Source organism: Canis lupus, chromosome 18 (genome assembly GCF_048164855.1).
Source record: "Canis lupus baileyi chromosome 18, mCanLup2.hap1, whole genome shotgun sequence".
Taxonomy (NCBI): domain Eukaryota; kingdom Metazoa; phylum Chordata; class Mammalia; order Carnivora; family Canidae; genus Canis; species Canis lupus.
Genome location: NC_132855.1, coordinates 13,221,893 through 13,246,044, shown reverse-complemented (window position 1 = coordinate 13,246,044; position 24,152 = coordinate 13,221,893). Strand labels below are relative to the sequence as shown.

The following is a 24,152-nucleotide window of genomic DNA, read 5'->3' as shown; positions in this document are numbered from 1 at the left end:
GGGAGAGACCTGGAAAGGGTCAATCACAGGTTCTGAAAAAGACTAGTCATCATCTTTTTCCTCATGTACTATTTTAAAGGGCTGAATCAGGTGATCCTTACCAGCTCTTTTTTTTTAAACTCCCTTTTCTCTTAGCATCCTTTTCACAATAGACTGAACTACTTAGCACATGACTTCATAGAAAAAAGCAAGGTGGGAGTTCAGGGCTAATTCAGAGCACAGGTTATAGCATTTTTCATTTGACCAAAAGTTAGGAAAGGAGAACGGACTGAAGTTTAGGGTTAGGGGGGCTTGTGGGTTTAGCAAGAGCGAGCAGCAGTGGAGAAGAGGTAAAGATTTGAGATTACAATCAGGATTCCAGTTTTTGGGTTTGAAATCTTAGAGCACTTACAAGTGTTGACTAGCAGCCAAGTATGGCCATACCTGTGATGGCTAAGCAGAAGAGAGGAGGGGGTCAGTCAGTTTGGAAGGTTTGAGGAATGGTGAGGTCAGAGACTGCAGTCTCTGAGAGTTCATCAGCAAACATTTCTCGGTGGCCTATTACATGTCAGGCATGAATGGTGCCAAGGAAGACCAGGATGGTGTCTGATTGTGAGAAGCAAGGAAGTGAGGAGTGAAAGTGGATGTCACAAATGCCAAAATTTGGAAGCATTAATGAGAGAGTAGAACCATGGTCTAAAAGTACCACGTGAAGAGAAATTTTTGATGTGTTTGGAAGATGAAGTTCATGACATATAAATGGAAGACAATGAATCTTCTTCTGGCATCAAATTTAAGATTTTATTTTTGATATCCATTAGAGAGACTTTATATTTAAGAAATATTGGCTTCTTGGGACGCCTGGGTGGCCCAGTGGTTGAGCGCCTCGCTTCGGCCCAGGGTGTGATCCTGGAGTCCTGGGATCGAGTCCCGCATCGGGCTCCCTGCATAGAGCCTGCTTCTCCCTCTGCCTGTGTCTCTGCCTCTCTCTGTGTCGCTCATGAATAAATAAATAAAATCTTTAAAAAAGAGAAATATCGGCTTCTGCTACTTTGTAATATTTAAGAACTGCTTTTCTTTAATATGGATCATTTAAAAAATTTAAAAATAGGCTCTGTGAATATAGCTTTAAAAAATCTAGTAAGAAAAGGTAAAGTTATCAATATATAAATTATAGTGTGATAAATACATAAAGGAATTGTTCCTCTTTGTGAAAGGGTTTGCTGTAGTTCTTTAAATCTGAATTCTCTTAACACCCTTACTTACTACTTGAGAAAGTAAAAAGGAGATTAAAGCTATATGAATTTTGAGAATGGTATGACTATAGTTACATTGGGTTTTAAGAACAGTATAATATGGTCAGAAAGGACAATTTGTTTTCCCTCACTTTGGAATATGAAACAGTTTCATTGATTAACTTAGAAAAGGAAAAAAAAATCTGATGCTAAGGACCATTAATAGCAGAGATCATAATAAATAAGATATCCCTTTTCAGTAACATGTATATAACATTCTTTGATGGTTCTTATTTCTTTATAGTAAATGTGTAAAAGAAGTGGCCCTTCAGCCAGATAACCTGAAGTAGAGAACTTGACTTTAATCCTTCTTGCTACTGCCTTGTGGTTAGACCTTGGCTTTTTCTCTCCCTGTAAAAATAAGAATATTTACATCATTGTATCATTCTGTGAATAAAAAGAGAATGAATGTGAATGTATTTTGAAAAATTAACTGTAAATATACAAATAGCATTGGGAGTGTCTTTATTGAGTAAATGCTTTCAAATTTTTCAAATGCTTTTCACAATTTATCTGTGAAAGATATGATAATTAGTTCCTTTGTTGAAAAGGATCTTAGAAGGTACAAATCTCATTTACTAGTGTCACCTTGAATCTACATCGCCTTGATTCTATTCTTAAATTAATGTAATAAGCTGTGGTCTTTACCTAAATAACTTGAGAGGTTGTGGTTTTCATTTTAAAAACAGGAAAGACACTTCTGATGACTTTTAGAATATTAACATCATTTCAACCAAGCTGCATAGTCTATACCAATAATCATGTGATTACAGCACACACTTCTTTTCAATAATTAAAAAAAAAATTTTTTTTTTGAGAAAACAATTCCATGAGAAAAGCATGGTTGCTATTTTCAGGCCTTTAGCTATAGCTCAAGGGCACATTTACATCATTATTGTGTCTTCGCTGATCCAAAAAAATAAATGAACTGAAATGTCAAGAGTATGAACAGTCTAGAATTTGAAGTCACCGAGATCTTGTTCAAATTATTAGGTGATGGTCCAATCACTCAGCCTGTTTGTATCTCAGTTTTCCTATATCTAAAATAGGAATAATAGTTATCTTAAACTCATTCAGTCAGAAAACATCAACCGAACTCACATTCCCAGAAGGTGCTGGGTTACAGCTATAAGTAAGACATGCTTCTGCCATCCCATAGCTTATACTCTAGTAGGACAGACAGGAAATAAACATAAATATATAACAAAAATCATTCCACATAAGTGGAATTGCAGTGAAAAAAATAAATCACGGTAACAGGATGGAAAGTGACTGGGAAGGGGCCAAAAGAAAGAGTGTGGCCACCCAATTAGGGAAGTCTTCTTTGAGAGGTAGTACATTCCAGCAAGCACTCAATTAATGAGGAGCCAGATGTGGGTAGATCTAAAGAGGAGTATGTAGGAGGTGGAAAATTCTTGAAGAAAGGAATCTGTCTTTTTGTTTGTCCTGGAAAAAAACCTATGAAGCTAGAGCCTAGTGAAAAAAAGGGAGAGTACTGTGATATTTGGCATGTATTAGGAGAAGAAAACAGTTCAGATCATTTAGGGCTTTGTAGTATGATAAATAATTTGGATATTATTCTAATTGCAATGGAAGGCACGAACTAACTCTGAATAAGGAATTGACACTGCATAATTTACATTTTAAAAAGATCCTTCTCTATAAATTACTAAAACTAAAAGATAGTTGAGTAGGTTTACAATAATCAATTATGTCCCTAAATACCAGTAATTATTTAAAAATAATTTAAAAGATATCATATGTAAAAGTAGTAACAAAAACAAAAATACAAAAGAATAAATTTAAAGATCTGTACAGAAGCACATTATAAATATTTTTGGAAAATATTAAAGTAGACTTAAGTTAATCAAGATCTACCATCTTCACAAATGGAAAGGCTCAATATCACAAAGATGCCAACTCTCTCTAAATTATGTGATAAATTTGACATAGTTCCAATAAAAATATCAAGAGGATTTTTTCCCCCTTTGCGTGGAATTTGACAATTTGGCCATAAATTGTAAAAGCAAGAAGCCAAATTAGCTAAGTCAATTAGCCAAGCCAAGTTAATTATTAACTTGCCTACCAGATATCAATTCTTATAATTAAGATGGTTTGATATGGGAACAATAGAGAAATGAACTAGGAGAACAGAATAAAGAGCTCTAAAATACACCTACATATACACAAAAACTTGATATATATAGGTCAGTGGGGGAAAGAATGGACAAATAAGTGTTGCTAAGACATTTGGTTATCCAAATAAAAAAAAATCAATCCAGATAATTTAAGGACAAAATGATGAGAACAATAATTTTTAGAAGAAAATAGGGGAGAACATTTTTATAAACTCAGAGTAGGGAAGGATTTCTTGACAGATAAAAGCACATCCCCTAAAAGAAAATATACATATATCTAATTACATTAGTATTAAACATTTCTGCACATCCAAGACATCCTAAAGTGAAAAGATAAACCATAAACTAAGGAAAGATATTTATAAGCTAAAAAGAGTTATTTTTCCAGAAAATGCTAAACAAAACGCCTGTGAATCAATAAGAAAAAACTAACTGTGTGGAAAAATAGGCAAAAGATATAGAGTTGAAATTCACAGAAAAGGAAACCTGAAAGGCCAATAAACACATGAAATAATGTTCAAATTCAGGAGTAAAAAGTGCACACAGACTAGAATGGCAAAATCTAAAAAGTAACTATGTGTTAGGGAGGCACTGCAGTAGCAGACATGCTGCTCATATACTGCTGACTGAAGTAAAAATTGTGACAATCATTTTGAAGAGTAAATTTATTTTTAATATCTGGCAATAATATTGAAATATATTTATCAAAATAATTCCTAGGTATATTACTGTAGATAAAAATTTTGCATGTGTATATAAGAAGACATAAAAATATAGCATCATGGAATCTTTGGAATGAAATATTGTTAATGAGCTAAACATCCATTAATAGGACAATGGATACATAATTGCAAGTATATTCATACAATATAATACAGCCATGAAACTGAATGAAAAGTGGCTATTGGTGAGGATGAATCTCATAAAAAGAATACTTAGTAGAAAGATTAATAACTGCAGAAAGGCACATACAGCAAAAAAAAAGTTATTCAGATCACAATATATTGTTATGGATATATATGTAGATGTAATAAAAATACATGAATTTCATGAGCATGATAAACATTAAAATCAGATTACTTTTACCCCTGAGGAGCAGAAGGTGAATGGAATTAAGAAAGGATACACAAGAGACTTCAAGTATAAGATTATATATCTCTTTAAACTAGGTGGTGGGTACATGGTTTTGTTTATTCATTACTTTTTTGTGAACTGGAAATATAACACAAGTTTTAAAAGGAGAAGAGTAATTTCAGCTTATAAACTGAAAAATGAAGTAAGAACGGGGTAGAATAGAAAAAAAGACTTGTCAGGTGACAATCGCTGTACTTGAAGAAGAGTAGATTTGAGTATCTAGCAGTTTCTGGCAGCTGGGGCTGTTTAAAAAGTCGTAGCGACTGTTTTGGTGGGTTGCTATCACCTTCACCATTATTATTATCAGTGTAAAGACCAAAGATATAAGGGGATTATGACAAAAGATAAACTAAATATTTGGACGAGTTATATTGCACTGTGCATGTACCTCTTTTAGTCTTGTACCTCTTTTAGTCTTGTACATGTACCTCTTTTAGTCTTGTACCTCTTTTAGTCTTGTACATGTACCTCTTTTAGTCTTGTACATGTACCTCTTAGTCTTGTACATGTACCTTTAGTCTTGTACCTTTAGTCTTGTACATGTACCTCTTTTAGTCTTGTACATGTACCTCTTTTAGTCTTGACTAGAATCTGGTTGTAAGGACCGTAAAGCTCGCAGAAGACGAAGAGGGAAGGCACACAGACTACATAAATCTCTAAAGACTTTTCCAACGTTGTTTAAAACACACTCTCCCCCTCCCTTCCAATATGCACACACACACATCCTTTCCCCTGTCTAGCAGTGAAAAAAATTCAAACACCTTTTCTTCTTTGGTTCCTAAGTTAGTGTATTTTGAGTTAAATATCAATAATTTGATAATACCAAACCCTTGGGGGGGAGGGTAGAAGCTATAGTCGCTATTACAGAATACTTTGGGATCTGTTTCGGTTTTTCATCTGATCCTCCTAAAGACTCTGCGGAGAACTGGGCAGTTGGTTGTTCCCATTTGGCAGATGAGTAAACTAAAATCCAGAGAGGCTAAACCATAAACTAACTTGGTGACCGTGAACTTCATGGAATTCTGTGTCAAATACTTTATGATTAAATGGGCATTTTTCTAGGTAGAGGGTCAGCTTTAATTATATTTTCAAAAGGTCCATGACTCCCCCTAAAGGTCTTAAAAACACTGGATTTTTAAATGACTTGCCTAAGGTCACAGGGTCCCGGTAGAGCCAAGATCCTAATTTCTTCCTACTCCACTCAGAATTCAATTCTTTTCTTTCTTTTTCTTTCTCTCTCTCTTTCCTTTTTTACAACCTACAGCATCAAAATTCCCATTAGACATATTATTAGGGAAATACTTTTGGTAAAGTCTACTGACTGATAAGATGGAAAGGTCATTAAACATACCCAAACGTCTAAACTTGGGAGGAACCGTTTTGGTTTGTTCAGCCGTTAGGCAGTCAGTCACTCCTTGGTCTACAGGGTGCTGCTTTTCAGCCCAACACGTCCACAACTGCTGCCTCTACATGCCCTAACACGGACTTGCTAAAGGAGAAATGAATCGGATACAGTAATTGCATAACCTATGTTGCAATTAATTCTGAGCCATCCGTAAAGAACGGTCGTTGAGACACAGCTTGACCTGGTGGAAAGGGGGACCCTGAGCTGAGAATGGGGTGTTTCATCCTCTTGGACAAAGGGCTCCTTGTCCCAGGGTCTCCGCGTGTTGGCTGTTAAGAGCCAAGGTGGATGCGTGGCTTCTTCATCCTTCCAGGCCTAACACTGTGTTGGTTCGGATGGGATCTAAACTAAGGAGGCAGGGCGGTTTGGGTGGGGTATGAACATTCCACCCGCAGCTTGCTAATGTCAAGTCGTCTCTTCCTAGATGGGAAAGGTCTCCAGCGCCCTAGGTGGGCCACTCGCCCCGAATGTCCGCTTTTGGGCGACAGTCCCCGTCGGGGAGGGTGGGAAGCACGCTGCGGACGGCCCCCAGGCCCGCGGGATCGCGACCGCGCGGCCCCGCGAACCCCCCGGGGAGCGATGACGTCGGGCGGGAAAGGTGCGAGCACCGCGGGCTGCGAGCCTAAGCTGCGGGGCTGCGCGGGCGTCGGGTGAGGCCTCGGGCCCGGAGGCGGCTGCGCCGGGGAGCGCCGCGCCTCCCGCCGCCCGCGGCCTCCCGAGCTCGGGGTGCGACCCAGGGGCGGCGGCCCGGACCCGGCCACGTGACCCGGGGCGGGGGCGGGGGGCGGGGCGGGCAGAGGCGCGTCCCGCCCCCGCCCGGCGCGCAGGCGCGCTGCACCGGCGCTGAAATTCAAATTCGAACGGCGGCGGGAGGCCGAGTCCGACCCGGCGGCTGAGGGGGCGCGCGGCAGGAGCAGTTTGGGAGCGTCGGGGTCTCTCCCGGCGGCGCCCGGAGCCGAGACTCACTTCTTTCCCTTTTCCGAGCTTGGACCGGCGTCGTCGCGCAGTCGAGCCGCGGAGTCCGGGGCGATGGACCCGTTTACCGAGGTGAGAAAGCCTGCGGGCGCAGCCTGCCATCGCCGCCCCGACCCCGGCCCGACCCGACCCTTCCCACCGCCCGTCGACCCCCGGGCGCACCGGGCGGAGGGCGCGTGCGCGCGCGTGCGCAGCGGGTGTGCGGGGGGTCGGTCCGGCGCCCCTCCCCTCCCCTCCCCTGCCCTGCCCTGCCCCCCGCCCTGCGGCGGCTCCGGTCGGCGGCTGCGGCTCAGGGAGGGGGGCTTGGGCTGCGGCCCCCGAGGCGGCAGCGCGGAGCCCCCGCGGCCCCGATCCGGAGGGTGAGGCGCGCTGTCCTGCGGAGGACCCCGTCCCTCCCGGACCTGGGCCTGCTGGCAGCGCGAGGCGGGCAGGGCGCAGGGTGGAGTCGGGGGCTGGAGGACTCCGCGCAGGTGCAGCCGCCGCCGCGGAGCGGGCCTGCGGGGGTTCGTGGGCCGTGGACCGCGGCGGGCGAGCAGGACGGCCCGGGGCGTGACCCGAGACCCGGGATCGAGTCCCCGGCCGGGCTCCCTGCATGGAGCCTGCTTCTCCCTCTGCCTGGGTCTCTGCCTCTGTGTCGTGGATAAATAAATAACATCTTTAAAAAGGAAAAAGGAAATGACAGCCAAACGTTGACATCAGCCAGTACCTGAAACCATTGCATCCGTTCCGATAACGTCAACAGCATCTTTAGAGCGGGTCGCTCTGCTACATGAGGAAGAAGTCGTCCCAACCCCCGGGATTGACACGGGATTGACCCAGGAACGGGGAGGAAACATGCGAGTCCAACAGACACCAGCAAAATTAGTAGCCAACAATTTTTTTTTTATTTTTTAAAGCAGAGTAAGGAAATAGTAAACCTCTTCGTGTGTATGGAGCATCACGTTACAAGCAATACTCTACTCGTCTTTTGTCCTTTGGAAATTGAACATGGATTCGTTACGTCATTGTGTCAGTTATTTCTCTCTCTCCTTGGCCAGTCTTGTTGAGAACATACATGGATATACTCAGCTTGGTTTCGTGTTGCCAGTTGTCCACCCCCTTTTCTTGCAGGACAGTTCCTCTTTAGGTGGTTATGCGAGGTTCAGACCTAATTTCTTGAGTTGTTGCAAAGTGGGCCTAAAAATGTCTCTACGTGGGCAGCCCGGGTGGCTCAGTGGTTGAGCACCTGCCTTCGGCCCAGGGTGTGATCCTGGAGACCCGGGATTGAGTCCCTCAGCGGGCTCCCTGCATGGAGCCTGCCTGCTTCTCCCTCTGCCTGTGTCTCTGCCTCTCTCTCTCTCTCTGTGTCTCTCACGAATAAACAAATAAAATCGTAAAAAAAAAAAAAAAAAATTAAAACGTCTCTGCTAGATTCAAAAACTTAAATGCCTTGGGAAGTACAATTCCTTAAGCCTAAGATGCTAAAAGTTTCAACAGTTACAGTTTACTTGTATTTAAACATAACAGTATTTGTTTTGGTTTCAAATTCTCAATCATGTAGGGGAAAACATTAATTTGTTAACCTTCCTGAAGGATTCTAAGAGAATACCCAGAACACATTTTTGTATTAGTTTTAAAGAATAGGGCTGTTCATGTGCCATGTATTATTTTTCACGTACTTTGGAGTTAAAGAGGATATTTCATTTTATGTTACTAGGCTAGAATAGGATTCCTTAAAACATTTGCCCTATGTGTCCTGAATATTCCTTTTATTCTCCTAAGTCACTGACAGGAACAAAGCATTTTGAAAGTTGGCTGAAAGTTGTATTTCGTTTTACTTCAAAATGTCATTCCAAAGCTACTACTAGATCTCAGTTCAAAGAAACTTTTATTCGAAAGAAATCTTCCATTTTAGAGTGTGCTCAGAAACCTGTATGGTTTATATTATGAAAGAGCAGTTACTGTTGGAGTAAACAACTTTGACATCTCTTCCTTAATTGGTAATGAGCGCACTATCTGAATTGGTTCCAGTGACTAGGTGTTTAATTATAGCATTCATCGGATTTTTGCACAGGAATGTGAACTGCAACAGTTCTTTGTCCTAAAAGGACTGAGGGTAAGTTAAAATGATTTTCTCAACCAGAGTTCCTTATCAGAACCACAGAAAATGATTTGAGAGACTATTTTGTTAATTTTCCCAAAGGTGATTCATAACCATGACATCCTACAAGCACGGGAGAGATGTTAATTCATTACAGTAATGTCAGTGCATTAGGGCTAATTCTCTTGGTAGCTCTGGCTGCTGAAGCTGCAGCCATCCGAAACTCTTTTCCTCCAACAGGGCTGTTGGGCATTGCTTCTCCCCGCTGCTGTCGCTGGTGCTGTGTGGCACACTCTTCTCTCCCTGCTCCTTCCGCTTGGCAGACTGATTTAACCTCCAGCTCTCACTTTGATTTTCCTTCTTCGGAGGGCAGATCACCTCTCACAATGCTCATCTCACTTGCACTTACCTGTTGGACATAATTCTTGCCAGAACATGAGCTTCATAAAGGCAGGCCTGTTCTGTCCTTTTCAGAGATGTTTCCTTAACATCAAGGCATCCAATAACATTCTGCTGAAATAATAAAGAAAAGAGCCATTACATGCACATTATTTTTTTGTCTTTTTTTTTTTTTTTTTAAAGATTTTATTTATTTATTCATGAGAGACACAGAGAGAAAGACAGAGGCAGACACAGGCAGAGGGAGAAGCAGGCTCCATGCAGGGAACCTGACGTGGGACTTGATCCCAGGCCTCCAGGATCACGTTCTGGGCTGATGGCGGTGCTAAACCACTGAGCCACCCACGCTGCCCCATGCAAATTATTTTACAAACCAATAATTACATATAACATAACTGCAAGAACATTTTAGCAATGTTCTTAACTTTATTGTAGAAAATATTAAATTATTGAAGTATAACTCCTCATGGGCTTCTCACCCAGCAACACATGGTCATATTGTTTCACTGTATTCCCCTCTAATCCCTCCCACTGAATCCTTTGAAGCAAATCGTAGAGATCATATAATTTCATACATAAATACTTCAGTATTGATCGTTAAACACTAAGCACTTTAAAAAATAATCATAGTGCCATTATCACACCTAAACATTTAGCAGCAGTTCCTTAATATCAAATATTCTGTCAATGTTCAGATTTCCTTAAGTGCTTCATGGTTTTGCAATTTGTTTGAATCAGGATCTAGACAAGGTCCACAGGGCAATGTCTTTCTGTATTCTTCCTGGACCAACCAGAAATAAGCCATCTTGATGTCCATGAAGACGAATAAGCAGTTAAGGCAGATGTTTATTATTATGACCAGCTGATAACATTTAAAAAGTTATGTTGGTATGAAGTTAGTTCTCCTGATAATAAGTTCTTAAAAAGAGCAATTGAATTTAGTCAAAAGACAGCTTATTTAAGGCTCTATACCCAATGTGGAGCCCAATGCAGGGCTTGAACTCATGACCCTGAACTGAGCCATTTAACTGACTGAGCCATCCAGGCGCCCCTTTATAATAGACAGTGTATAGCAAAGTGATTAAGAGCCCAAACTCTGGGGCCTGGTTTTTGAATTCTGTCTCGCCACTTCTTAGCTATGTGACCTATGGCTTATTTTTTAACCTGTGCTTGAGATTCTTCATCTGTGAAACAGAAAAAAACAGAACCTGCCAAGTAAAATTTTGAAAATGAAGTGAGTTTTTGCGTGCAGACATGGAAAGTACTTTGTGTAAACGGTAGTGCTGTTGTGCTTGCTGTTAGGTTAATTTAAAACCATTAACTGACTGCTCATAACATTAGTGTCAGCCTCTTAGTTTGAGGATCTCCTGGAGAATGATCACTCCAGTCCAAGACTGCCACAGGGGACCCCAGAGATAGGTGTGCCCAGTCGGAGCTTTCTGTGTAGGATCCCTAAAGTAGAAAAGCCACAATTAAAATATTCTGTAAGGCATCTTCTGTGCAATGAGTAAATGAACATGCGGTTACTGTTTTGAATAGAGTTTCTCTTATTTTTGAGAGTTAAATGAAAATCTCTGCATTGACCTGGGAAAGATTGCTGCTAGAGCGTATTGGAAATAAGAAGTTAATTTATATTGAGTCTATTCTGTTTAAGAAGGTAGGGAAATCAGGAATACCTCTTAGAAAGGTTTCTGTCAGAAATGATTTCAGGTTCTCATGTGGCAGAAGTGGCTAAGGACTATAAGCTTCAGTTATTTCAGATTCATCCATGTGGAATGTCTTATTTCTGGTTCCATTAGTTATTCCATTTTTTTTTAACGCCTCTATTATTTGAAGAAGGAGGTGTGATATTTGAAAGAATGTACCTTGTAAATAAAGAACCCTTGAATTCTTGATGTCTTATTGTGGAGACTTAGGTTTATTGAACTGTTGAGTTTACGTTCCTTAGATACGTAATTTCCTTTAAAGTAATCTTCAGTGTTTATTTTATAGATTAGGGAACTTTTGCTTATCTATTTTATTTTTTTTTTAAATTTTGAAATCTTTGAATCTAATGGAGACAGTAGAGCTCTTGTGTATGTTTGAATGGCAAAGCCACATTCTTTTGTGACTAACCTCTTACTCATAGTAACTGAAGATATACTGACTCACAAGTATTCTAACTGACCAGAATGGAATGTGGGCATGTCCACAAATGAATAAAATTAGACTGGTTTTGTATCTGAGGAGTGATACATTTTATCATGGGGGAAATTCTCTTACATATATGAATTTATGTAACAATATCACTTTTGAGTTTGTTGAAGATTTTTAAATGGTGAAGGTCTTGTGTTTTGGAAGGCATTTGGTTCATAAATTAACTCTTTCAGCCACATAGCATTTCAATTTAGCGTCACTTATTTCAGTGAGAAATCATTCCTAAGAAAAGTGGAAAATTGTGCCTTCTTCCAAATTTAGTTCATGTTTCTTTTGCATACTCAGAGGAATTTTAAAGAAAACTTATTCTCTTCTAATTGAGGAAATTAAAAAGATCAAATGGGTGTGTAATTCCTTTAGTCTATACTAGCTCTATATCTGTGTTCAGGGCAGTGTATAAACTCCAGTGGAGAAAAAAATTTTTTTTAAAGATTTTATTTATTTATTCATTAGAGACACACAGAGAGAGAGGCAGAGATAAAGGTAGAGGGAGAAGCAAGCTCCGTGCAGGGAGCCTGACCTGGGACTCAATCCCAGGTCTCCAGGATCATGCCCTGAGTTGAAGGCGCACTAAACCGCTGAGCCACCTGGGCTGCCCATAAATTCCAGCCAATAATTTTGCACGCCTCCTTTAGTTGTGTACTTTTGAAAGAAAAAGAAATGTTTTACAGGGTCTTGTGTTTGTTTTACCATACTGATTTGAACAGAAGCATTAGTAGATTCAGGGTAAGAACAGAGTAATCATGAATTTATGGAATGGTTAAGATACCAACTTAAAATTATTTTATTATATATTGATAGTTAAATAAAACACGGGATTTTATTAGTGGTGGTGGTTTTGTTTGTTTTGTCATCTTAGGAAAGGTCACGTTTTCAAAGGACTAAATATGTCCGTTATCTCTTGCTGTTTACCATTATACCAAATCTTAGTGGGTGTATTAGTTTTGTTGCTGTAACAAATTACCACACTCTTAGTGGTTTAAAATCCCATGTATTTATTATCTTCTGAAGGTCATAAGGCTGATGGATTTTACTGGGGTAAGATCAAGGTGGTGTTGGCAGGATTGTGTTCCTTCTGAAGGCTCTGTTTCCTCACCTTTCTAGCTTCAAGAGGCCACCTGCATTTTTTGGCAAGTGGTCCCTTCCTCCATCTTCAGAGCCACCAATCACATCACTCCAAACCCTGCTTCTTTGGTGGCATACCCGACCCTCCTGACTCTTTTCCCTCGTAAGGACAATGGTGATTACATTGGGCCCACCCAGATAATCCAGGATAATCTTTCCATCTCAAGGTTCTTAATCACATCAGCAAAGTCCCTTTTGCAGGTAACATATTCACAGGCTCATGGGATTAAGGAAATGAACATCTTTGGCAGACTCTAATTCTCCTCACCAAAGTGCTGAAAACAACCACCATGTTATTTCTCATGAATCAGTGGCTCGGCAATTTGTGTTGGGCTCAGCTAGCCTGTGCTTCCAGTGGTGTCCCCTGGGGTCATGCAGGAGTCTGCAGTGATCTGGCAAATTATCTGGGACTGAATGGTCTAAAATGGCCTTCCTCACAGGTCTGGTGGTTGATGCTAGCTGGGGGCGGTGTCTCTAGCAGGCTTGACCTGGGCTTCTCCACCTCGTGGTAGTGTTCCAAGAGAGTGAGAAGAGAAACTGTAAGACCTCTGAGGCCCGGAGTTGGAAGTCATGAAGTATCATTTCCGCCACTGTCTCTTGGTCAAGGTGAATTATAAGGCCAGCCCAATGCAAGGGTGTGGAAATGGATTCTACCTTTTTGATGAAAGCAGAAGCAACTTCTGGCCATTTTACATCTCAGACAACTGGGCACCTGGGTGGCTCAGTCGGTTAAGTACTTGCCTCTGGCTCAGGTCGTGATCCAAGAATCTGGGATCGAGTTCTGCATCTGGCTCCCTGCTCCTCAGGGAGCCTGCTTCTCCTTTTGCCTCGGCTTCCCTATCTTTGTGCCTCTCATGAATAAATAAATTAAAAAAAAATCTCATACAACCAATTTTACATATTTTATTCATACTACCTCCGTAATTTGACTTTGGGATGCTTATTTAGTGAATTTTGACATAATTACTTAGGATTTCACCTTTGAAATATATTTAACTGTTACCCTATATGGCAGTTGGTGATTTTGGAAGGTACCTCAAGTTTTGTGAACTTTTGACTAAGCTTGTCTTTTAACACTGCTCTACATATGTAGAAGCTGCTTGAACGAACCCGTGCCAGGCGAGAGAACCTTCAGAGAAAGATGGCCGAGAGGCCCACAGCAGCAGCAAGGTCTATGACTCATGCCAAGAGAGCCAGAGAGCCGCTTTCCGAAGCAAGTAACCAACAACCCCTACCTGGCAGTGAAGGTAAAAGACTTTGTGGGGGGAAAAGTAAAATTTGCATCCTTCACAGGAGATAAACTCCAAACACTTTATCATGCATGTAGAAAAACCTAGGTCTTTGGGAGACATATGTAGTAATAACCTCTGGAGGAAAGATGAGCCTTCTCTTCTAATACAGGCCTATTGTATTAGGCCTAGAACTACCAGGCCAGAGCAGTGTATCCAACAAATACTTCAAACTAATTGGACGAACTTTATTTTCCTCAACTCAAAGTTGCCCTTAAAACACCCAAGGGAAGAAAAGTAAAGGAGCAGGGAACACTTACACCTTGGTGGTGTGGAAGTTTATCTTCCAACAGTGCCAGAACAGCTGACCACCAAGTTCAGGTGGTCTCTGGCATGAACAGGGTAATGAAAGGCAGACTTGCTTAGATACTGGAAATTTAATGAGGCTTTTCATCCTCTATCTGTTGAACTAGCTCTCTAGTGCTAGGCTAAAGGTATAGGCTGTTAATCTAAGAACTGGTGAATTAAACAAAAACAAATAAATATACACAAACAAAACCAACCTAAACTCACCTGGAAACTTAATTTATTCTTACCTAATCTTGGCACCCCCAGCCTGTATCAGTAAGTTAGCCACCTAGTCTTCTCCTAGAGTGTGGAATAATCTGCAGATAATAATTTTCCTTAGCATAGATTTATTTATTTTTTTTAAAGATTTACTTATTTGAGAGACAGAGAGAGAGCATGGGGAGGGGCAGAGGGAGAATGAGAAGCAGACTCCCCAAGAAGCAGGCATGGAGTGGGCTTATAATTATTTTGTAAGCTAATTATAGAATGGGAGTTTATTTTCATATATTTATATATTTTGAAAGGAGGGAATATAGTATATATCACACATATATATGTGGCATATATTTCACACATTATGTAGTATATATATCAGACATACATGGTATATATATTGCATATGTGGTGTATATAATACATATATTTATGATATTTGGTCAGGAAAACAGGTCTAGCTCCAGTCCAGGATCTTTTTCTGTTTTTCATTGTGACACAGGTTTATACACTCAAATGTTGAGTACTGTGTACTTTATTTTTTTTTTATTTTTTTATTTTTTTAAATTTTATTTATTTATGATAGTCACAGAGAGAGAGAGAGAGAGAGAGAGAGAGGCAGAGACACAGGCAGAGGGAGAAGCAGGCTCCATGCACCGGGAGCCTGACGTGGGATTCGATCCCGGGTCTCCAGGATCGCGCCCTGGGCCAAAGGCAGGCGCCAAACCGCTGCGCCTCCCAGGGATCCCGGTGTACTTTAAAACTAGTGGTTGGAACTATGTTTTGATGCTTCAATGGAAATATTTATAAGAACTTATATAAGAACTATAAACTTGAAGAACTCTGTATTTCCAGCTGGCAATGCATGCTAAAGTAGAAACACTTTCAAAAATGATTGGATGAGTTAATAGAAAATAGATCCAGAAGTGAGTTACAGAAGATGAGAAAGTTTCATGATGTAAATTTGATTAGATTGATGCCTCTGAGGACAATCACGACTCCCGCTTAAGAGTACTTTGGGTACTGCCAGAACAAGAACACTGAGTTAGACAGCCAGGGAAACTGGCCTCATACACAATTTACATTCTTCTATCCTAAAATGTTAATTTCCCAGGAGATATATTAAAATCCAGTCTTGGGTAGAAATAATATGCCTTATGTTTGGGTAACTCCTTTTTATTTTAAGACTTTTTAATTTATTTTGTAGGTGTCAATGGCAGTTTAAAGGGTGAAATGTTATGAAAATATGAAAACACTTGTGCCAATGGCTTTGCTTGGTATTAACCGGATAATTCAGTTGCTTTTAAATTTTTATTTATTTATATACTTTTAAGGGTTTTATTTATTTATGAGAGAGAGAGAGAGAGAGAGGCAGAGAGGCAGAGACACAGGCAAAGGGAGAAGCAAGCTCCATGCAGGAAGCCCGACGTGGGACTCGATCACAGGACTCCAGGATCACACCCTGAGCCGAAGGCAGAGGCTTTGGCTTTAACCACTGAGCCACCCAAGAGTCCCTTAAATTTGTATTTTTTAGAGAGAGAGAAAGCAGGGAGGGAGGGGCAGAGGGAGACAGAGTATATCTTAAGCATGTTTCGTGCCCAGCCTGGAGCCTAATGCTGGGCTCCATTTCATGACCCTGAGATCATGATCTGAGATGAAATCAAGAGTCAGATGCTTAGCGACTGAGCCACGTAGGTGCCCTGAAAGATTGTTTTAAAAACAAAGCTTGTTTCTACCAATGAGCTTCTACCATAGTTCGTTTCTGCCTTAGCCATGTTGTTCTACGCATGAATGTAATTGCTCTGGGCTTGGTTTTCCTTAATCTAAAAAGGAGGTAATTTGTGTGATTTTTAAAATCACTTAAAACATTTGCTTATTATATGCGTATGTACTTTTTATTTCCTAGTGTCTGAAGAGTATAAAATACTAGGCCTATATCTTAATAATATTATTTGGATGTCTTTTTATTCGGGTGTTTTATTATTTATTTATGTTAATATTTTATTTATTTATTCATGCAAGACACAGAGAGAGGCAGGGACATAGGCAGAGGCAGAAGTATGCTCCCTGCCTCTCCCTGCGGGGAGCCTGATTCAGGACTTGATCCCAGGACCGCAGGACGATGACCTGAGCCAAAGGCAGATGCTCAGCCACTGAGCCACCCAAGTGTCTCTTATTTAGGTGTTTTAAGCCATAAATTATATGTTTGCTTAAAAAGAAGTCTCTCAGATTTCTAAGTTACTGAAGGTAGAATTTTACATATTTCTTATTGTAAGGAAAATCATTTAAGGAGAATAGACAAACATGTTTCAATAATTTGCTAAGTACCTAGTGCAAGTTTTTCAGGTCATGAAGAATTATGGAATTTTGAATTTTTTTTTGGGGGGGGTGTCCTTTTTAATCTAGAGAAATCTTGTACAAAACCATCACCATCAAAAAAACGCTGTTCTGACAACACTGAAGTAGAAGTTTCTAACTTGGAAAATGAAAAACCGGTTGAGTCAGTTTCTGCTAAACCCTGTCCTCCAAGTCCTGCACCTCCTCAGGCACAGCCGCCAGCACCCGCTCCCGTCAGCGATGCCGAGGCCGCCCCAGCCCCTGTGCCAGGAGTGAGGAGAGGGCTAAACTCAAGATTGGAAGCAACCACAGTCTCCTCGGTTAAAACACGAATGCAGAAACTGGCAGAGCAGCGGCGCCACTGGGATAATAATGATCTGACAGGTATGAATGATAGGGATGGCATGCCATTAAAATCCGTTTCAACTTGGTAGGTTGAAAATTTGAGGGATCCATTAACACACGAAAGATCAGTGCTTCTGTTTTATCTATCTCCCTAGTATCCATCACTTACAGATAGTTCGTGTATCAATAGTGTATGTATTGGTTGGTTGTATTCTCCCTGAAGTAGATGCTGTTGAGGTTCTTAGACTAGTTCACAAAAGCTCGGTCTCATAACAGAACTATATTTGCAATAAAAATCAATAGAGAACAAACGATACCCTCGGCTTTATGTAGCAATGCTGATCTTCAGCTCTATATGCTAGAGATCCTATTTCATGGATTAACTAAATGAATTTGAGTGGCTAAGGGATGCGATGCTATTTAATAGAGGGGAGAGAAAATGTAAACATTTGTTGAGCACCTACAATGCATGTTATGCTAAGGTGCTGGGAACCAATGAAGTGACCTGATCCTTGCCTCCTGTGGGCTCATACTCAGAGGGAGAATCTAAGAGCAAAGCAGCAGTCATGCTGCGTAGGGTTATGTGTTCTGTGATAAATTTTGTCTCCTATCTTGTTACCAAAAAAGCCTGGAGATGACTTACAAAATCAACTATGTAACAAAACAAGAAAAATATGGAAATTCCAGGGTGAAGAGAAGGAAAATCAAAGAAGGGAAGTAAAATCCAGGCTCGAAGATCCACCTCACTTTGCCAGAGTTATGAACTTGCTAGCAGCCAAGGCAAGGAGGTGAAACCATCTTAAATGACTACTATTTATAAGATTAAAGCAAAACCATAGCTGGAACTAAGACCCAAGGGAACGAACGTTCTTCCCTGGGTCCTCAAAGATGACTTTGTAGAAGATAGTGTGTAAGGTTTCTCAAGGTAGGCAGGTGGCCTGGCTCTGAGCTCAGTTCAGTGAACACAGTTCCAAAGAGAGCCAGCAGAGTACAGGTGGACAGCTCAGTGGCAACTGGGCCTTACCCAAGGAAGTATTCCTCAAGCTTTGGCTTTTGGCCTGGCTCCTGTATAACAGAAAAATTTGGACCATTGGATTGGAATCTCAGGAGTGTGGTGGAGCCCTGGGATGGACTTTTATCTTTTATTTTTTTTAATCTCTTTAATTTTTTTTTAATGCATCAGGCGTTACTTTGATGCATAGCCAGAATTGAGACCAAGTGATCTGAAGAAATGGATGGACTGTACATTTTAGTCAGTCTTTCATAAATGTCAGTCCTTTTGCCTGAAATTTTGATAAGTATTGGACAGCAGAGTGTTTAAGATTATCCTTTCTGGCAACGATAATAATTTCAAAGCAGGTGTTGACTGTGCTTTGCTGTGCTAAGCAGAAGTGCTTAGGCATTCTAAATATTTTTTGTTCTAATATAGTATAGTATAGCATTTAATTCTTATAGATCTTATGACACACATACTACCTTTATGTTCTAGAAGAGGAAACTGGGTTCTGAGAGGCTACGACACCTGATGAGAATCAGCTAACATTTAAACCTCAGTTGTTTGACGCTAGGGCAGAATGATGAAGCCCTGTAGAAGTGAAGAGGGGAGGGTGGATCTGCGAGATTTAGGAAAAAGAATCTCTGGGCTGGATACCTGGATGGTGGGTGGTGGAGGAGGAGAAGGGAGAAGGAGGAAGAGGCCATGATGAGGAGGAATACGTTTGGGGAAATTTCAACATCACATATGTCATTTGGGGTGCCTGGGGGATAGCTGAATGGAGGTGGTTGGTAGGTAGGCCACCATGAAGGACATGGCCCAAGGGCAGAACCATAGAGAATGATGTCACCAGTGGAAACAGGCCTGCAGAGTGTGTACTGGCATCTAGTGACAGCAGCAGAAGCAACTTGAGGGCAGCGGTGTAGGCAGAGGCAGGTTGAAGGGAGTTGAATGGTGAAAGAATGTGCAGGGCAAGAGAGATATTAGTTATAAAGGAGCATATATTGATGAGAGGGTGTTTGTTTTTAGTTCTAAGATGAGGCGGACTTGAGTATATTTATATGCTGAGGAAAAGAAAAGAGGTTTTGGGGGTAGAATTGAGAATTCAGGCAGAAATGTAAGGCTTGGACAGTACGAAGGATACCTCTTCCATCGACTGAATTTTTGGAGCAGAAAGTGCTGTGATTTTTATAAGTTTCAGTTTATTTTATTTTATTTATGATAGTCACAGAGAGAGAGAGAGAGGCAGAGACACAGGCAGAGGGAGAAGCAGGCTCCATGCACCGGGAGCCCGACGTGGGATTCGATCCCGGGTCTCCAGGATCGCGCCCTGGGCCAAAGGCAGGCGCCAAACCGCTGCGCCACCCAGGGATCCCAGAAAGTGCTGTGATTTTTAATTTCCTCCCTATATGTGTTTTATGCATACACGCCTTCACAAGTATTAGTATTCGAGATCGATCTCCAAATGAAATAACTGTGAAAACATCTTAGTTTAACCCTGTGCTATCTAATACTGTGGATACTTGCCATATGTAGCTTTTAAGATTTAAATTAATTAATTGAAATGAAATTATGTTTCTTCGTTGCCCTAGGCACATTTCAAGTGCTCATGTGGCTAGTGGTTACTGTACGGAATAGCATGGGTATGGAATGTGTCCTTCATTGCAGGAAGTTTTATTGTGCAGCACTAGTCTCTTCCATTTTAAAACAGAAAGTGCCTGTGGAGTATGTAATCTTAAATTGTGCAGTGTCATAACATCATGAATTAATTCTAAAATTATAAACTAAGTATATGGTACCTTAGAGCACTCATGATCCGTTAGAAATTGGAAAAAATAGGTATAAGAAGTTTGTGGGTTTTTTTTTTTTCAATTTGGATTAAGTATCATCTGATGTGAAGAGATATTGTCAAACTTGAGCAGCTTGGTAGTTTCATGCATTCAAGAGCTTTTTATTAGTTCTCAAATCTACTAACTTTTTTTTTTTTAAGATTTTATTTATTTGAGAGAGAGTGAGAGAGAGCAGGAACAGGGGGAGAAACAGAGAGGGAGAAGCAAACTCCTTGCTGAGCAGGAAGCCTCGCATGGGGCTCAATCCCAGGACCCTTGGATCATGACCTGAGCTGAAGGCAGACACTTAACTGACTGAGCTACCCAGGCACCCCTCTAACCTACTAACTTTTCAAAATTCTTGAATGGAGTGATCTTGGTATTAAAAGTATGCATAACTCTTCAACATGGGTTTTAACTCTTTTTCTGAAAACATTTCCAGATGATATACCCGAAAGCTCACTCATCTCACCAATGCCATCAGAGGAAAGCACAGCTTCCTCTCCCAAACCACCCCTCTCAGATGCCTCCGCAACTCCAGTTGGTAGAAGGGGCCGTCTGGCTAACCTTGCTGCAACTATTTGCTCCTGGGAAGATGATGTCAGTTACTCATCTGCAAAGCAAAACAGTGCACAAGAACAGCCTGGTACCACTTGTTTATCCAAATTTTCCTCTGCAAGTGCAGCATCTGCTAGGATCAATAGCAGCAGTGTTAAGCAGGAAACTACATGCTGTTCCCAAAGGGATGGCGAGGCCTCTTTGAATAAAGCTCCATCCTCGAGTGCTGTGGGTGTATCTCTGAATAATGCTGCAATTTCCAGCTCTGTGGTAAGCAATGCAATATTGGTCTTTGGAAATCTTTTTTCCTTATGAATAATAAGTGTATGTATGTATAGTATTTTGGAACGTATATATAGGGTGTTGTATGTATTTTTAGAAATTGGTATCCTAGAAAGTAGAAATCATAAATTTGGTAGCCTATCCCAAGATAACTTAGTAGTTGACAAGTAAATTACACTAATTTCATACAATTCCAAGGTGTATAATAATGGAATGATGGAGCCTCTTAGTCATCACGGAAAGCACTGAACATTACTTTCTCTGTAGAATGCTTTATGTATGTATATAAATATAAGATAAAGAATTTCTCTGAAAAGATATCATAAACCAGTAGATAACATTGCTTTCAGAAGGCAAATTGCGGAACAAGATTTTTAACGGTGGGTATGGTAATTTTACCATTTATCCTTTTGAAGTGTTTGAAAGTTTTACCTTGCACGTGAATTACGTGATCAGCTTTTAAAACCAATCTTAAAAAAAACAAAAACAAAAACAAAAACGCAAAAAAGGAAAAGTAGTATGTTTCTGAGCATAGTTCTAAATGCAGAGCCAGGTTTTGGAATTAGATAGACCTGCATTCAATCCTAGCCCTGCCACATAATTAAAAGTGTGGCTTTGGACAGGTTACTTAATCTTGTAAAACCTTACTTTCCCATCTGTAAAATGGAAAAGAAAGGGTTATTGGGAGGACTAAATGAGATAATGTGCATAAAACTTTTAGCAGAGTGCTTGGCACATAGCACTTAATATGTTATAGTTAGCCATCAAGTACATGATATATTTTTGTTAAATTAATATTAACTTAATTAAAATGCAAAAAATATGCATTGTAGTCTTATAAGTTAAAATTTGTAAAGGTGCTAGTGAGATAATCTGAAAGAAATTGTTATTTAAAATAGGGAGTGATCCTATCCCTTATGAAATTACTTGTCAGTGTATTATACAGGCTAAACTACATATTATAATTTGAGTAATAGCATTTTCTAGTTTGACGTCTTGTCAAGCCTTTTAGATTGGTTTGATCTATTAAAGATAATTTTTTTTCATAAGTTTATGTAAAGGCTACTACTAAGCAAATAGAATTACTCATTTTGTTATAATTTTAGTATATGTGCTGCCAAAGTGAGCACAGACTCATTTTGTCATAAGACTACCTTTAGATACTGTCAATATTGTTATTTACCCTAAGTGTTATTGTATTTCAGAAAGCGGCTTCTTCCCCAGTGAAATCTTCTACTATATCCATTACTGATGCTAAAAATTGTGAGGGACAAAATCCTGAGCTACTTCAGAAAACTCCTCTTAGTTCCCTGAAAACAGATGTAGTATCAAAACCAATTGAGAAGTCAACTGTGTCCCAGACAACTCGGCCCAAAGAAGAATTAAATAGAGAAATTTGTCAGCACTCTCAATCTAAAGACAAATCTGCGACATCAGGTTATGTATCTTTAAAAAAATTTAGTTAGTGCTGATTTTTCAGGGTGTCTATTCTCAGCATTTTAAATATCCAGTTGTGAATTGCACAGTACTGGTTTGCTATGGCAAGTGCCTGAATGCATATGAGACTTCTTCAAACTCAGCTTTAATTCATTGAATGAATATTCATTAATGGAGACTTGCCCATTTACTGTTCAAAGTACATAACTTGTTACATTTTAATAGTTTAAACGTGCATTTTTTTCTAAAATGACTATGGTAGATACCTTTTTCTATACTCTTTGATGGAGACAAAACGTATACAAGTGGAAATCATGTATTAAGGGTATAATGGAGAAACATTCTTGCAACCAAGTGTGCAGAGCAGTGCTTTTCAAACTTCGATATGAAGGCACCCCTAATAGCAGAGGAAAGTGAATGTGTATACAGATGACTCTACTCCCAATTATATTTGTATGTGTGTATATTGTGTGTATATAGATGTAAAAGCTCAAAATTATTCCCTGTAGTAAGTTGGTGTTCCTGGAAATCTGTATTTATTTTGTAGGGATTTACACCTTCTGGCATACCCCTACATGCTATCAGTTGAGAAACACAGGACTAAAAAATATGATTCAAATATATGGAAATATAGTTTACTCTGAACTATATTCTGTTTTCAATTGAATTGCTTTTGGAAATACTTTTAATTCAAAATTTTAACTTCTTAAAAATACAATCTCTTTGGATACTGTAGTTTCTCATAAAAAGAAGTAGAGAGATGAGAGGAGGAATCCATTAGTTAGGGGCTGGGAAACCAGCAGTCAGTTTCCAGATGAGCCAAAATGAGAATGGGAAACAATAGCAGAATCCCCACATGCAGTAGGAGTAGTTACTCTCACTTTTCTAAAGACATATGGCATAGATCAGAAGCATTTTTTTATTATTCTTAGCTATTGGATATGCCCAGTATATATTATCACGGCCTCAGAGATATTTAATTTACATGTTTCTTTGTATTCTTAATGCATTCTAGTTTGAGATTTGGTGTGGAGTGACACATGGAGTCTTCAGACTCTGCCTGTGGGTCAAATTGTGCCCTTTACCTGTTTTTGCAAATAGTTGTATTGGAACACAGCCACACCCATTTACGTACATGCAGTGTGTGGCTGTTTTCATGCTTCAATGCAGAGTTCAGTAGCTAGGATAGTGGTCACATGGCCTGCAAAGCCCAAAATATATACTGTTTGGCCTTTTGTAGGAAAATGTTGATTTCTGATAGAGATAAATCTCTTTTTTTCTGTAGTACAACCCTATCATCCCATTTGTTCTACTTAAAATGTACCTCATATTATTTCAAATGAATAGGAATTTAAGACTTTGTAGAAATCAAAATATCCCTTGATAAGGTCAATAGTCTCTAATTTTTCTTTTGAGAGAGAAAAAGGGTTTAATCCCTGGATTTTATATTGGACTTCCTAAAAGGAAGGTAAACTAAATTGGGCTGTAGAAATATAAGTAATTGAGTTATCATGACTAGGACACTTGGTTAGGAATACTGTTAATACACATACAGTCCATTTCCAGTCATTCAGGTTCTGCTTATTTAGTTGAAGGGTTGTCTGATTCCCACTATCCTTGCACTCTACCTTTTAAAAATTCTTCCTCGGGCAGCCCGGGTGGCTCAAGCAGTTTAGCGCCGCCTTTGGCCCAGGGCCTGATCCTGGAGACCCGGGATCGAGTCCCACGTCAGGCTCCTTGCATGACGCCTGCTTCTCCCTCTGCCTGTGTCTCTGCTTCTCTCTCTCCTTTCTGTGTATTCTCAGAAATTAATAAATAAAAAATTAAAAAAAAATTCTTCCTCTTCTTTCCTTT

General features: G+C 40.1%; 2 protein-coding genes across 6 annotated transcripts in view; one reads left to right on the top strand and one right to left on the bottom strand.

Annotated features, from left to right (window-relative positions):
• The window catches only part of MATCAP2 (microtubule associated tyrosine carboxypeptidase 2), a 61,355-nt gene extending 54,292 nt beyond the window's left edge, over window positions 1-7,063 (bottom strand). Inside the window, exons 1-2 of the mRNA XM_072783492.1 lie at window positions 6,918-7,063; window positions 1,556-1,625 (exon numbers count right to left, since the gene is read on the bottom strand). Of these exons, the coding sequence (XP_072639593.1) occupies window positions 1,556-1,625; window positions 6,918-7,028 (181 nt within the window). The 5' untranslated portion in view covers window positions 7,029-7,063. The remainder of the gene's footprint in view (window positions 1-1,555; window positions 1,626-6,917) is intronic.
• Window positions 6,771-24,152, top strand: part of ANLN (anillin, actin binding protein) — a 50,037-nt gene continuing 32,655 nt past the window's right edge. For 4 of the 5 annotated variants that reach the window (XM_072783490.1, XM_072783488.1, XM_072783489.1 and 1 more), the window contains exons 1-5: window positions 6,771-6,998; window positions 13,820-13,973; window positions 16,923-17,237; window positions 20,464-20,849; window positions 22,067-22,298. In XM_072783490.1, the coding sequence (XP_072639591.1) occupies window positions 6,981-6,998; window positions 13,820-13,973; window positions 16,923-17,237; window positions 20,464-20,849; window positions 22,067-22,298 (1,105 nt within the window). In that variant the 5' untranslated portion in view covers window positions 6,771-6,980. The remainder of the gene's footprint in view (window positions 6,999-13,819; window positions 13,974-16,922; window positions 17,238-20,463; window positions 20,850-22,066; window positions 22,299-24,152) is intronic. The other variant, XM_072783491.1, reaches the window with a different exon arrangement.